At 33.8% G+C, this 16,773-nt stretch overlaps 1 protein-coding gene across 5 annotated transcripts in view; it reads left to right on the forward strand.

The window, feature by feature from the left end:
* The first annotated feature begins 66 nt into the window (after positions 1 to 66).
* The window catches only part of PUS10 (pseudouridine synthase 10), a 59,113-nt gene continuing 42,406 nt past the window's right edge, over positions 67 to 16,773 (forward strand). For 2 of the 5 annotated variants that reach the window (XM_054575412.1, XM_054575408.1), the window contains exons 1-4: positions 67 to 304; positions 2,665 to 2,805; positions 5,251 to 5,505; positions 6,266 to 6,352. In XM_054575412.1, the coding sequence (XP_054431387.1) occupies positions 2,680 to 2,805; positions 5,251 to 5,505; positions 6,266 to 6,352 (468 nt within the window). In that variant the 5' untranslated portion in view covers positions 67 to 304; positions 2,665 to 2,679. The other 3 variants (XM_054575409.1, XM_054575411.1, XM_054575410.1) reach the window with 3 other exon arrangements.

Here is a 16,773-nt window from a genome sequence, read left to right on the forward strand (position 1 = left end):
TCCCACGGTAGTATCTCTGGGACTAGACCCCCTCCTGCCGGGTTTTCTGTCCCACTTACTCCTACACCCAAGAAAGAGGCAGGGTGTGGCAGCAGTTGCGGCAATATTTCTGATTTTTCTACCAACAAGTAGGGGAGAGTTCATTCAGCCTTCCCGAGAGGGGGCTGGTACTTTCGTTCTAAAGCTCTTGTTTCCTTGGGGAACAAAATTGCTAGACGCAAGAGGTGCGTAGTCTTTCGTCTTCCCCGCTCCCTCTGAGGGCCAGAAGGGGTTAAATCTCAGGCTCCAGCTTCAAAGGGAGAAGGTGAGGCTGGGAGGTCTGAGGTGAGGGTGTGCCAACTGGGTGCCGGAGATGTCTAGATGGAGGGGATCGTTTCCTGCCTGCTGGGGCGGCTTTGTTAGCAAGGAGGGGTGAGTGGGAAGTTTCTTGGGCTTGATCGAAGGGGAGGTGGGGGAAGGTCTTGCTTGGCCAAAAAGGAGACTCGAGATCACATCTTGGATGTAAGGGAGATTTCAAAGCTGAGTGTAATTGGTTGCAAAATGCAGTTGTGGGGTGCTTCCTTCTTTAGAAATTCACACCCCACCCCCACCGCCACGAGACAAATGACACCCTTCAGTATAGAATGAGTTTTTAAAAGATCACGGGATGTGAGACAGCCTGGTCGTTACGGTGCTTTTTCACATGCCCTGCTCCTTCCCTACTTGCAGTGAATGATTTCTGTAACATTCCGAGAGGTGAAAAGAAAGTTCAACCTCTCCTCCAGTCAACGAGAGACGGTTATGCTTGGTTTGTGGAGAAGGGACTCTGTCCCCTTAGGGATTCTGACGCGGGGGAGGAGGTTCTGTTGCAATGACTTGTTCCAGTTCTTTCCGTAAACTAAACACGTAAACGAAAAGCAAAAATCTTAAAGGTAACCAACAACGAAAACCTTGCTGTATGGGATACATTTTTCATGGCTTGCTTTCAAAGGTAACAAACCTCATATGGAACGACCGATTTCTGCTGTCCTAGAAAATCCTGTCATTTCAGCTCTGTACATTAAGATGAGACAACCAAATTTAAGGCATAACGTTATTTCCTTCTTTTAATGTTAACGTATTTAAGTCTCTAAACTGTTGCTAAGTGAAAATGATTCGAGAAGTTTGTAAAACCATTCAAGTGGTAACACACTTAAGAGTGTTTTGTTTGATTTTTGTTTAAGGCCCCTTCAAATTACTCAAGAAGGAGGTTTCCTAATTCTCAACGTATCTGGGGACTTCTCAGAGCCAAGAAATTATAATGTATCATTTAATTGACCTTGCATGATACCTTTATTTCTAGGGAAACTATTGGAGAAATAAACATTGTCTTTTGCCAAAAGAAAGAAAGTAAACGTTTTATTGAAACTATTTAACTTAAGTCCCCAGGGAAATCTTCCATACAAATTGCCCTTTTTAAGTACTTACTCCTCACTTTATTGGGGAAGAAGGGTTTTTGTTTTTTTGTTTGTTTTTTGAGTTGAAGGTTAATCCTGAATTAAATGAAATCCTTGATCTTAACTAATGGAAAGGAGGGGTCATTATTTTGTATCAAGGCTCTACTCTCGATATGTGGCCACAAACATTTAGAAACTTACAAGTAGTGCATTTAAAGGGCTGAAAAACACAAACTTACTCTAAGAATGGCATCTTCATAGTAAGCAATTGGTAAGAGCTTCACCCTCCTACAAATTTTACTCATGTTCATTTGAATTATGAAGCTGCGAAAATTAAAAGGTGCCACTGTCTTTTATCAATGTGACCACAATTATACCATACCAAAACTGCTATACAACGACATTGCTAGTTCCTCATTTTAATGTGGACTGATTCATTAATCAGAAGACTATCTACTTTTGCCAAACAGAATGATTAGGTAATTTAGTAACTCCCCTTCTTGGCAACAAGAGAATTATATTGGATTTCCACTGTTCTCTAGTATTTGTTTCTAAGTGAATTTATTCAAATTACAAAAGGTAGCAAATTGTTTCAGACAGTAATTAATTACTCTGAAATATTTTGCATTTAATGTGTTTTTGTTGGAGGTTTTACTTGTGCATGAAAGCAGATTTTTCTTATTTTGCTAATTGTCATTTAGTTATATCATAAAGTAAAATTGATGTTTTTGGATCATCACTTTGCCTTAAATACTTGACTGCTAAACTATCATTAAGGTTAGTCAAGTATTATATAAACTAACTTATCTGACATTTTTCTAGTGAACTAATTTTTAATACCAAATAGGGAAAGTTTATTGAATCTACTACTCTGTGTTCTCAAACAATAGTCAATGGTACAAAATAAAAGCAAAATTTTACTCTGTACTCTTGTTTTCAGTACCCTTCAGAGACAACTGTTCTTTATGATTTTTATTTCTTTTGATTGATTTAGTTATATTGGTGTACTTCATCATAATCCAGACTGCTAAACTAACCCCTTGACAATTAGAAATGTATCTGATTCATCTAATAAATTTCTTCATGCTTATGTTTCAATATACATATAATGAAAGGGACATTATTGGAGAGTACAAAATCGTGTTTTTCAAATAAAAGCTACTTTTTATCCTTAAAGGTGATGATACATTTTTCTGTGAAAGTAAAACACAAAAGATGCTCATTAGTTTTACTTTTTATTTTTTTCTAGTTATAATTATTCAATATGTTTCCACTGACTGAGAAAAACAAGCATGTGGCCCAGCTGTTGTTCAATACTGGTACATGTCCAAGATGTATCTTCAGATTCTGTGGTGTGGATTTTCATGCACCTTACAAACTGTCCTACAAGGTATTTTCATTTTTTAAAAGTTAAGAACATTTCTTTATTTTTAAATGAATACCTGTACATTTGAGGGAAAGTCTATTCATAGCTCTTCATTAATTTAAAAAAACTATAATAAAATAATTACTGACTGCTAATTTTAGAATTTGCATTACTGTAAAAATGTAAGTTTCTTCTTAAGCAATTACATTTGACACTTAATATAGTGGAATCTTAGTGGAGCAGTTCCCTGGTACATTTAATGCTTGTATAGACCTTTTCTAAAGAGTATCTAGACAAAATATCACAAAGTGATGTTGCTCACCAGATATTAGTAAGTTGTAACAGGAGGATGTGATAGTCCTTAAACCTATTAAGTGGAAGCATTGTGGATTTGTTTGCATTTTTCCTTTTTCTGTTTTCTATATTATTTCATTTACAAATAGATATTTGCAACCCTCTAGAAATAAATGCTATTAAATTATTATTTACTGCTATAAATAACAACAAAAGTAATCTACAGGGGTCTTTGACATTTATTATAATATACAGAGAGCTTTGACATTTAATAGAATACTTTTTCATAAAATATATAACATTTCGTGAAGTATATTTGATTCTAATAGTGATGTTCTTTTCAGAGGCAGATAGTAATTATATATATGTAAATATATAGCTATGTAAACAGTCAAAACACATACACACACATGCACGCACACTCAGTTTCTTATAATTTTAAAAAATTGCCCAGGAGTTAGCAATAGTTGTCATTTTTCCTATGTATTAGTTGTTTCTATTATTTTGAGATAATAATTATATCTAATATTCATATAGCATTATTATATGTCAAGCTCTCATATAATCCTCATAATAACCTATTAGGTAAGTACATACTATGATTGTCTCTATTTTCAGATGAAGAAACTGAGGCACAGAGAGGTTAAGCAACCTGCCCAAAGTTACACAGCTTTTAAGTGAGCAAGCTAGGATATGAACTGTCTGTCTGAATCCAAAGCCTAGAATTTGGAGCTGGAAGACATGGATTTGAATCCCAGTTCCACCACTTTCCATCTTCAGTTTTCTCCTCTGTAAATGGGAATGATGATAACATCCACCTCCCAGGATTTTAAGGGACAATATCTAATAAAGTATGTGAAAACACTTTGAAAACTGGAAATGGTACATATGCTATGATGATTAGTATATGTGTATATTTATTTATACACACTTTGACTATAGAGTAATAAAACTGGTTTTGTGGAACTTCTCTTACACATTTTTAAAGACACATTAGAATCTATTATTCTATGCATATGTTGTAAGTTTTAAAATATGTATTATATAAGAGACAGCATTACCAACTTTTGTTTGTATAATCTTGTGTAAATATGAAAATATTTGAAGACTTTTTTTGGAAAATGTACTTAAATTTTGACCTGTTCTATTCATATAACTATATATATGTACACATACATATATATGTACTATGTTATACTGACATTATACATCTTAGGTAATAAACATTTATGTGGATCATAATATACCTGTGTGTGTATATATGAATATTTCTCTGTTAAAGATAAAATAGAAGAGCTAATGCCTTAATAAAATGAATTAAATTTGTTTGAGTGAAAGACTTTTCCCTTTACAGTCAGTAAATTGTAATCTCAGTGAATTTAAAGGAATACCTATTCAACAACTGAATAATAAAACCTGTTTAATTTAGACAAAACAGAGGAAAATTCTCTGAGTATTTAGATAAGTAGAATGTCTGAAACATGAGAATGGGTTCAAAAGGAATGCTACTTTTAATATTCTAGGACAAAGGGTGACAAAAATTAGGCAAACCAGAATGTACAATAGTGGAGGACTTCTTTCAACTAATGCGTATAAGTGGTTTGTAATTATGGTGCCAAATTTCAGCATTGCCAGTATCTGTTTACCTTTTTTAGTAAATTGTCTTGAAATTATTTTTAGTGAATAGACTTCTAATCTCTGTCTCATTTTTCAGATTTCACATTAAATAAATATTGTACATGAGGTTTTAGTGATTGTGAGATTATGAAATCACCTAGCAATAATGGAAAATCAGTTTGTATGTCTATTTGTTAATAATTAGAATTGAAGGATTTTCTTTAACTGAAATTAGCAAGTGAATGACCCCACATCAGAACTACAAGCCAAATTAATAAATTTCTTAATATTTCTTAATGGAGCCTTTCCGCCTCAGATTTAGGACTTTAGCTTCACTGATATATGAAACCCCTTTGAAAAAATATTCACACATCTGTTATAGAAGTTAGGTAATTCTCTTAAATTCTCCAGAAAGCCAATGCTGGCTAATAAAATTAATTCACTGCTCTAGAATTAATGTAAATCAACATTAGGTAAATTTGTCATATAATACTCCTATTTTTGGGCTTCATCTTACCCTTAGGGTTATTACTTTTTTTTTTTAAATTAACTTTCCAGGAGTTGCTCAATGAACTACAGAAATTTCTGGAAACTGAGAAAGGTGAATTAAATTTCGAAGTTCCAAACCCACCTCCCAAGAAAATGCGACTACATGAATTAGAAGATGGGATTGATAATCTGAGTCAAAACGGAGAGGGAAGGGTCTCCGGTATTGAAGAGGGAAGCATTACTTCCAAGAACTCAAATTTAAATGTGTGCAACGTATGCTTAGGAATTCTCCAAGAATTCTGTGAAAAAGAGTTCATTAAAAAGGTAAATAATCTGTCTTTTGTTATTATATGTGCAATCATATAGAGGTTTTCAGTTTCAATACCTAGAATTTTTGTATCTACAGGAACAATGCCATTCATTTCAACTTGTTTTACACCAATGGATTATTAAAACATTTTCTTAATTTATCTTTAATAATGAAAACCTTTTTTATCTCAAATTATCTTTTTATCAACATGATATCTGAAAATTAATGAAATATATATCCATTCATCTATTTCAGTCATGAGTGCTATTCAAATGAAAAAAAAAATAGCAGCTTTCCTTTTGCTATTTAGCAGAAGTAGGAAGTTACAGGAAAGCTCTTTCTTAGTCATACCTATTAATATCTAGAAAAGACAAAAATTACAGCCTTGTGGGAGGTACATGTTTGAATGTGGCATTGCCTTTTTTCCCAGCTGTCAAGAATGCCATATTTGGCTTTACTTTGTTTAAAATGTTTTCTAAATTGTGCGGTAACTTAATAGAAAACTATTTTGACATTCGGTAGATTGTTCTGCAGGTGAGTGCTGACTCTTTTGGTGATGTCAGTGTTCAGGGTCATGGTTAGCAAATATTTGATTTCAGGGTGTTTATGAGAGTTCCCTACTCAAAGGGGAAAGTTGGGAGGTCTTGCAGTGTCATCTCCTGAATGAAAAATTTGTTATAAAGATTATTATAAAATTTTTTAGCAATTCCTAGTAACTTATATAATACATTTTTTTTATGTGTAAAAAATAATTTTTTTGTGATAATTTTTTAGGTGTGCCAAAAGGTTGAGGCCTCTGGATTTGAATTCACCAATTTAGTATTTTCAGTTTCCTTCCCACCACAGCTATCCGTAAGAGAGGTAAGGTCATTTACATGCATAAAGCTATATGTGAAATGCCTGCTAGAAGTTTCTAAAAAAATACAAATGTAGCAATATTCCTTACCATATTATATTTTTTACATTTTGTTTACTTACTGAGTGATTGAAAGCATTACATTATAGCTGCTTGATGATATTGAGTGAATGGATGAATAAAGGAATTATTGGTTCACATTAGTATGTTCATCACAGGACTGCCATCTTCTTAAAAGGTCCTCATTCAGTAGAATACATTCATTGAGGGTTAGCTCTGTGTGGTCAGAGATCTTTTCTGTGAACCAGGAATCCAGAGGTTTGAGGGTGGGAGATGGGTGAGGTATACATTTTATAATGGTTCTGGGATAGAGATATTTTATTTATGGTCAATCTTACTTTCTGGAGTAAAATATAAAACAATAGCACTTCTTTCAGTCAATGGTATAAAGGTAAATAATCTTATGTTTATTTTACAATAACTTTCCCTTTGTTAGTAAAAAAGTCACTACTGTAACATTCCTGTGTGTCAAAACTGACATGAAAACAAACCTATTTGTGTTAATACTGTTACATGAGGTATAAGGAGAATGGCCTTTGTAATCCCAAATTATAACAATAAGTTCTAAATGTATCTACTTATTTATATGTATAAGGTGTCTTTTCATTAAGAATCCCGAAGCATCACCAGAACATTGTGTCTTATACCCATAGTTTTCTTTGGGTGAGCATGTTTGTTAGCCCCTAAAAGGCTGAAAATTGACTTAAAACTTGTTGAATGGTAGATAAGAGCTGAGAAGTGAAAAAGAGTAGATGATTTTAAGTAGCACCTCTATTGATGACTAGATAACTAAGCAAATGGAAGAGTAAAGGGGATGATATACTGAGGTTTATAAACACAAAGTCATTTTCTAGTCAATCATCAGAGCATTTCTCACTGATAGGTCATCATCAGGGTCCAAAGTTCATAGAGAGAAACAGATTTCCAAAAGCTAAGTGACTCACAAAAAGTTGCAGTATTTGAATAACAAAAATAGGAATAAGTACAGTTGACCCTTGAACAATGAAGGTTTGAACTGTGCAGGTCCACTTATATACAATTTATTTTCAATAAACACTGTAAATGTATTTTCTCTTCTTTAAGATTTTCTTAATAACATCTTTTCTTTAGCTTCATTATAAGGATACAGTATATAATATACATATAACATACAAAGTATGCGTTAACTTTATATTATTGGTAAGGCATCTGGTAAACAGCAGGCTATTAATGTTTTGGGGGAGTCAAAAGTTACCAACCAATTTTTGACTGTGGGAGGAGGGGGCACCCTTTTTACCCCTCCTTTGTTCAACTGTCAATTGTATATTTCCCAAGTATGGTTATATATCTTAGCACAAAACTACTCAAGGCTTATATCTTTTATATTAAAATTTGTGTTGTCCATATTTATCACTTATGTGATGATTTTAACGATGTTGATTTAATACTTATTGAATACTTATGGAGTATTTATATTTCATATCAGAAATAGAAGATTCCATTTTAAAAAATAGAATTACTCTGCTTAAACTCTACTTATTTTTTTAACTGATTTTAACCACTAAACTATTGAGCAGAAATATGTGACTATTCCTATGGGGAATTAATACAGGTTAGTATGTTAAGTAACTCATTGTTTTCCTTTTTGTTAATAAGTAGTACATTTTTATCCATTCATTTCTTAAAAAGAATACTTATTTAGAAAGTATGCAGTTTTATATACAGCATATTATTTTCACAACCCAGATTTCTTGTGCAAATTGTACTTATGTTTCACTCTGTGATTTTCTTTTATTGTTATGTTTTGTTGCTTTTACTGTTGTCTTTTATTACTTCTTTGGTGTTGGGATATGTTATGGGCCAGACTAGATATAACTTATTTATTACACATCCCAATATAAAGAAAGTACACATCTTCAGACTATTCTTGCATTTTGAATATAAATTTTGTAACTTCATTAGTGACATGTTACTTGTACAATATGGTTTTCAATTTAGATCTTGTAAAACTTAGAACTTATTTGTCTATGTGTAGAATATATATTTTAATATACATGAAATTGATTTGTGCTAGTTATCTCATAATTCAGAGTGGAATACACAATTGAGTCCATTTTTTCCCACTTCTGTAGAAGAAAATTTTGATCAAAGATATATTGATTTGAAAGCAAATCATTTTTTAATAACACAGTAGTTTTTGTTATACTCTTGCTTACAAAAGAATCAATGAAAAGGATAACCTCAAGTAAAGAATTTTTAAAAACCAAGCTATTAAATTTGTATTAATTGCTACATTTCTGGCCCTACCTGTCCCTTTCTGGCCACAGCTTTGGTTTTTATTTATCATCATCATAAAAGCACTCATTTAAAATCTTAGAAAGAAAAGCTTGCAGTTAGTGTAATCATCATCATCTTTTGCTGAATTTGGCAGACTATGGAGGGAGGGATGGAGCACATCTCCTGTGTGTGTTTTCCTGGGAACCAGCTGATCTGGTTAGGACAGTTTTAGACTGAATACTACTACAAAGGAGAAAAACAAGTAGATGAACTGATGAAACTATGTTAGACATAAAGTAAGACATAGTAAGCAGGATAAATGGAGGCGGTATCCAGGGATTCACAAAAGACAAGGATATGGAAACTAGCTGGACATAATACTCAGAAGCTTTAATACCTTCATAACAACATACAATTTTGAATGACAAAATACAGTTGAGATGATAAAGGAGGGAAATAAATATCTCGTGACTATCTTGGTGACTTTCTGGATTTGTGCTTACCATTTGGATGTAACAACAGAAGGACATCTTCATTATAGACTCAGATACATCAAAGGGAGAAATAGAATAGTGTGATATGACAAGAAATTATACCTGCAATGAGATTCTGTAAGTGGAATGATGCTAGACACTATCTAGAGTAGTATTTAAAACAAGAGAGAGCCCTGACTGGTATGGCTCAATTGGCTGGGCATCATCCAGTAAAGCAAAAAGTCGCTGGTTCAATTCCTGGTCAGGGCACATGCCTGGGTTGCAGGTTTGGTCCCCAGTGAGGGTCCGCACAAGAGGCAACCAAGAGAGGTGGCTGATTGCTATTTCTCTCCCTCTCTTTCTCCCTCCCTTCCCCTCTCACTAAAAATAAAATCTTTTGAAAATATAAATAAAATGAGAGAAATGGGATAGTTATAAAAGTGGAAGTGTGCTCTGTGTCCCTTGGCCAAGGGAAAAGGTGATTAGTTGTAGACATGAAACAGTCACAAATGTTAATGTATACAGTAGCATGAGGGACTCCCAGTATTTAGGCACTTGATAGAAATCACATTTGGTTAAAAGCACATTGTCTGACAGCTTTTGAATTGGAACCGTTTCCTCTCCTAGAGTAGTGGTTGTCAAACTGTAATATACCTAGGACTTATATTGAAGAGTTTCTCAGACCCCGTCTACAGGCACTCTGATAGAGTAGGTCAGTGGGACCCAAGAATTTGTGTTTCTAACAAGTTCGTTGGTGATGTTGGTGGTGTTGGCTCAATGATCACACTTTGAAAACCACGGTCCTGAAGACTGATGGCAGAACTAATGTAGTCCTAAACGAAAAATGAACCACCTTTTAAGATTTGTATTCCTGATAGGAAGAGAGAAACAGACATATTTGGAATATATCCTAGACTTTTGATAGATGGATTTCAAGCAGTCCAAAGGAAAGGCAGTTGAAGAAAAATGGCAGAGGAATCTGGGCTGGAAGATAAATGAAAATGTGTGGGAGGTGCAGAGAAAGTGCAAATGAGACTTTAAAACCAAATTATTCCAACCAATAAAAGAATGTTTAGGGATAAAAATGAAGAAGAAATGGGAGATCCCTCCCTCTCTTTCTCCCTTTCCCCCTCCCCTCTCTATTTACATAAACACTTGTGTTTAATTTGTATTTATATATTCAGATATATTTATTTGACTTCTTATTTTGGAGAACTTCAAAAGTAGTAAGGTAGCCTAACAAACCTCTATGTCTTTATGTATATTATCCAATTCTAACATTGAAATCAGTTTTTTAAAAAAAGGAAAGATAAAGTCAAATTAATGCAAATGTAAGAAGGAGGTATAGATCTGTAAGAATAGCAACTAGAAAATAAAATTTCCAATGAGTAGGGACTTGCAAGAATTTCTAAGGAAGACTTGGGGTACTTGAAGTTATGTTTAGAGCAAGAAAGAGATGATAGAGGGAATTGATCTGCTATTTGGAACTGATGACATATTGCTGATGGATGATGTAGAGAAAGCAGAACTTTCAAGAAAAATCATCTTCATCTGAAAAGGGTAGAATGATCATTGGTAGGGAAGAATGAAAGCTCCACACTGTGAAGCTGCTCTAAATGGGTTCAGGTATTCTGGCCCAGATGAATTACATTCCAAGATAGATTCAGAAGAGAGAACTTGCTGCTGTCCATGATCCTTGATAGCTTTTAAAAGATAACAGATTTTCCAAATTATTAGTTTTCCAAAGGTGAAGAAAAGTTGGTTCTGTTAAGTACCAACTGGTGAGCTTGACCCTAAAATCCTGGCAAGATTCTGGATCAGGAACTAAAGAATAGATTGTAGGCGTGGAGAATAAAGCAAACTGGATTGTCAACACACTGAAGAGGTTTGCTAAGAACAAACTATGTCTGCAACATTTCTTTTTACAGGTAGCAGGACTGGCAGAGCAGGAAATGCAGTAGCACCTGCGTGATTGGAATTCACTAGACTAGATTTCTTTCTCATGGTAATTTCCTGAGAGTGGCAGTAACGTGAGCAGGGTGTGAAGACAGCTGGGTGGATTGTGCCTGACTGGCCATACTGAAGGAGCTGATTAATGATTGGTATGGAACTAGACAGTGTTTCTCCAAATGTGCTCTGCAGATCAACTACATGAAATCTACCTTGGGATAAGTTTTTGATTGCTGGGCCTTGTCTCATACCTCCTAAGTCAGAATCTCTGGAGATGGAACATATAGAAACCCCTCAACAGTTCATGTACACATTGAAATTTAAGAATCATGGAACCTGAGGCAGATTTCTGCAGTGCTACATGACATTTTTCATACCTTGTCCTTTTCATGATTTCTATCCATGATATAATGGAAACATTCACTACAGGTGTGCATGACAAGAGTTGAGTGTATAGCAAATAGTGTTAGAACTGAAATCTAGGAAGATATCAAGAATAGGGAAAATCTAGCAAAATGGAATTTAACAGAAATAAACATAAATTCTTATACTGGGGTTTAGAAAACTGCCAAGTTAGGGATAGGCAGGAGTGGCTTAAAAACTCTGTCTATAGGCAAGGCTTAGGGGTTTTAGTTAATCGTCTGATAAGAATTAGAGGTGTCATGTAGATAATATCTTTGGATTTTAGTTCAGATTTTAGAAGTAAGTATCTGGAAAGTTGAAGGTGACAATCCTATTTTATTCAGAGCTGGCCAGTCCTGGAGAGCCATATTCAGATGGAACATTCTATTTTAGGAGGAACAAGGACAATTGGGAAGACATTTAGCGATAGCCCCCAGAATTTGTGAATGTTACTTTATGTGAAAACTAAAAAGGGATTTTGTGGATGTAATTAAGATTAAGGACCCTGAGATGGAGAGATTATCCTGAATTATCTGGGTGGGCTCAAGCTAATCACATGAGTTCTTAAAAGTACCCTTCCTGGCTGGGGTCACAGGCAGAGGAAGACGTGATTGTGGAAGAATGGTCAGAGAGATACAATGGTGCTCACCTTGAAGACAGTGGAAGGGAGCCATGAGTCAAGGAATGTGTGTGTGTGTGTGGGGGGGGGCCTCTAGAAGCTAACGAAGGTAAGGAAATGGGTCCTCTTAGCCTCCATCCTCCAGAAAGGAACAGTCCTTTTGACATTTTGATTTTAAGCCAGTGAAACCCATGTTGGACTTCTGACCTAACTTTAAGATAATAAATTTGTGTTGTTTTAACCCACTAAATGTACAGTAATTTGTTATAGCAGCAAATAAAAAAATGAATATGCATTCAGAGCAGTGTATTCAGAATGGTGGACATCTGAAACCTGGTCACAGGAGATACCGGAAGGAACTTGGGTTATTTAATTTAGAGACTATATGATTTAGTGGAATTAATTTGTTCTATTTAAATATTTGAGGGGTTTTCTGCTGCAGAGATAGGATCAGAATGGAAACAGTTTTCAGCTATAAGGAATTATCTATAATAGAATAAACTGTTTTCAGGGATGGTGAGTTTTCTATCACCAGAGTGTTTAAGTCCAAGTTGGGCAACTACTTGGCAGATATAGAGAGAAGATGTGCATCATATAGTTGGTTAAACTAGAGACTTTATGCAGCCTTTTCGATTCCAAGATCCTATACAGTTTTAAGAAAAATATTTTTATAGTAGTTATTTTTTGTTACCTTATATTCATGATTGATTCCTCTAAACTTCTATACCATATTAAGTTATTGCCACACGAAAATTACCATAGAATAAATTACCAGATTTATGCTAATAGTAAAATGCATAAATTTGCAATTATGGGAAAAGAGCATTCCATTAAGTCCTTCAAAAAAACAAAACAAAACAACAACAAAAAACCCGTTTTAAAGTCCTAGTAATTCTTTTAGGTTTATCTTTACTAGTGGAGTCCAGTAGAGGGCAATATAGTACTATTTGGCTTATTGGTTCCTCCTCAGGGGATGGTATGTGGGAGTTTGCTTACTGTAACTGACTTTAAATACATATAGTGTCTCTTAAGAGTTACTTTGGTTGTATGAAACACTTCTGATATACAGCTTGATATGGTTTGTGTCTTATTTGTCAAATCAAACTTTTTTTCCTTTCATTTGTTATACTTTATAATATCTCCATGGTTTGCACTAAGTACTGTAAATTATATATAACCCTAGAAAAGCCAAAAATAAAAGTGGTACCATTGCTATGGTAGTAGTTTCAAGTTACAAAATTGTTTTTCTTAAATTCTGTCAAATGAGTATTCAAAAGACTTTTGATTTTTATTTAAATCTGTGGATTTTTAATCAGTTTGAGGTCATTATATCATAAAGAATCCAAAGAAAGCAATAAAACCCTTATCCTAAAAAGGCATATATTCAGAAACTTCGTATGTGTTTATAAGGGGATTTTTCAATTCCTAGTCATTAATTTAGGATTTTTCTTAACTGGATATTCCAGTATTTTTACCCCTCTTTTCTTCTCCTCACAGATAATCACTGTCTTTACTTCTAAAAGTAGAGTTTAAATGGACCTGACTTAGAACTTTATAGAAAATGGAATCATAACATTGTATATCTTTTGTGTTTAGCTGCTTTTACTACGTATTATTTTTAAAAGATTCATCTACATTGCTTTGTAGAACTGTAATTTATTTTCATTGCTGAACAGTATTCAGTTGCATGAATATACTGCAGTTTATTCAGACCACTGTTAATGGATATTAAGGTCATTTCTGATTTTTGGCTACTTTTAATAGTGAAACTATAAACATTCTTATAGCTGTATTCTAGTGCACATATGCAGGAGTTTATATAGGGATATGTATGCATATGAGTGGAATTGCTGAGTCATAAGGAATACATTTCTTTGACTTCACTAGATTGTGCCAAGTTATTTTCCAAAGTGGTTGTACCCGTTTACATTTTCAACAAAGTGTATGAAAGTTGAAGTTATTCTGCATCATTACTGACTCATAGCATTGAGAATCTTTTTTTTGAGAATCTTTTTAATTTTAGTATTTCAGTGGATTTAATGGTATCTCATTGTATGAGTGAGCTTTAACTTTATGAGTTATAATTAAGAACAAAGAGCACCAATGTAAAGCATACAGTTTATTGAGTTTTGACAGGTGCATATATTCAAGTAACCGTCACCACAGTCAAGATATAGAACATTTCTGTCACCTCGGAAGTTTTCTTGTGCCAGTTGCAGGACTTTCACTCACAGCTCTAACCAGCTACTAATCTGCTTTCATATATAGATTACTGTGCATTGTTTTAAAGAATTTTGTATAAATGGAGTCACACATTTTTGTTCTAGTTTCTCTGACACAACATGATGGTTTTGAGATCCATCCATATTGTTGTGTATCTTAGTAATTAATTCTATCTTATTGCTTAATAGAGTTCCAGTATATGAATATACTACAATTTGTTTATCCGTTCACCAACTGATAGACATGTGTTGTTCTAGTTTTGGGCTGCTATGAATAAAGCTGGTATGAAGTTTTATGTACAGTTCTTTGTGTGGGTATGTTTTTATTTTTCTTGAGTAAATACGTTGGGGTGGACTGCCTGGGTCATAGCGCAGGTATGTATTTAGTCTTATGAGAAACATCCAATTTTCCTAAGTGGATTTATCAGTTTAAGTTTATATTCCACCAGCACTAGGCAAGTGTTCCTGTTGCTTTATATCTTTGTCAACACTTAGTGTTGTCATTCTCTTTTATTTGAGCCATTCTAGTGAGTATCTAGAGGTTGTATGTTTATTTTCCTGATGACTAATGATGTTGAGCATTTTTTCATGTCCTTACGTGCCATTCATTTATCTTTGTGAAGTCTCTTCACATTTAACTTTGTCAAATCTTTTTCCTATTTAAAAAAAAATTGGGTTTGTCTTCTTTTCATTGAGTTGTAGGAGCCCTTAATATATTCCAGATACAAATATTTATTATGTATATGTATTGTAAGTATTTTCTCTCATACTGTGGCTTGCTCTTTAATTTTCCTAATGATATCTGTCAAAGATGAGAAATTTTTATTTTTGATAACATCCAATTCATTAGCTTTTTATTCTTAGGGTTCATGTTACTTGTGTCCTAGCTAACAAAGCTTTATCAGTTTTATTGTTTCTTTGAATGTGTTTCAGTTCTATTCTGTCTTTCCTCTCCTCCTGAGATTCCAATTGCATATATTAGACTTTTAATGGAATCTGTTATGACTCTTTCTTCCTCCCTCCCTCTCTCATTTCCTCCCTTCTTTTTCTTTTCTTTTTTGTACTATTTCATCCTTTTGAATCTCTTGTGTCATTTTTGGTCTTGTCTTCTAACCTGCCTTTCAGTTCACTGATTCTCTTTTCGGCTATGTCTAGTATGTTATTAAACCTGTCTACTGAGTTTTTAATTTCTATTACTGAGTTTTTTATTTGCAGAACTTCCATTTGTTTAATTTATGTAGTTTCTATTGATTGTTCTCTGCCAAAGTGTCCGATATTTTCATTTATTTATTTTTTCCAGTTTTACTGAGATATATTGACATATAACAACATTCTCTCTTATTTTCCTGGATGTGTTCAATATTATTTAAATTGTAAAATCTATACCTGATGACTCCACTATCTGGATCATCTGTGAATATGCTTCTGTTGTTCATTTTTCACCATATATTATCTCCTTAAGTACTTTTTTTAGTGTTGGGCACTGATTATGACACATATAAGTAATTTGAAGCCTAGAAATATGTTGCCCTCCTCTAGAGAGGATTTCTGTTTTCTTCTTGGCTCTGGCTAGGGGCATTAGCGATTCGGAGTCCCCTTAATCCAACCGCAATATTTTGAAGCTGATCTTTTGCACCTTAAATTGTAGTTCTACTCTTTTTACCCTTACTTATTTTTACCCATTTACCCTTACTTCTAGGATGTAATCCTTTTTCTTTAGTGGTGCTGGACTTTGATTTTTGACACCTTCATGACCTCCTGTTTGACAGATGCTCCTTGTGGGCAAAGTTGTTCAAAATGCTTAGTATACCTCTGTTTTTCTTTTTATGGGTTTTGGCCTTCTAATTCTTCACTGCCTTCTTAACGTTTTGATCTTCAAGCACATTTTTAAAAAAATTTTGTTCAGCTTTTTCAGTATCCTCAGTAGCAGGATTGATCCACCATTTCTAAGTTTTCTCCATTTTCTTTTCTCTCAACCTTCTTATTGAGTTTTTAATAGATATCATGTTTTATTTTGCTTAATTTAATCTTTGTTCTATTTTTTTTCCCTTTACCATTTAGTCCTCTTGTATCCCTCCTCCCCTAGCAATCATCACACTGTTGATATCATGTTTTAATTTCAATGATGTTTTCCTATTTTGTTTTTTTCCCTTTTGTGTATGTTTATGTGTATGTTAGAAAAGTAGGGTATTACCCTTATTTGATAAACACAATATTTTTTTATCTTCCTGTGAACATTATGTTTTGCTATTAAGTTTTTTTTTTCATTGTCTCTATTTTTAAAAGTTGCTTTTTTCTGTTTATTTTGGTCTTTTCCATGTGAGAGGCTTTCCTCAGTTTGCTGATTGTTGGTTGGCTGGTCTTATTTAAGAGTACAAAATGAGAAGCAGTGGAAAGCTGCGTACACGAGTAAGGAGGGATGGTGGACTGGGAGTTTTCCTGTG

Source organism: Pteronotus mesoamericanus, unplaced genomic scaffold (assembly GCF_021234165.1).
Source record: "Pteronotus mesoamericanus isolate MK-2021 breed Mesoamerican mustached bat unplaced genomic scaffold, CSHL_Meso_final contig_291, whole genome shotgun sequence".
In the NCBI taxonomy this organism is placed as follows: domain Eukaryota; kingdom Metazoa; phylum Chordata; class Mammalia; order Chiroptera; family Mormoopidae; genus Pteronotus; species Pteronotus mesoamericanus.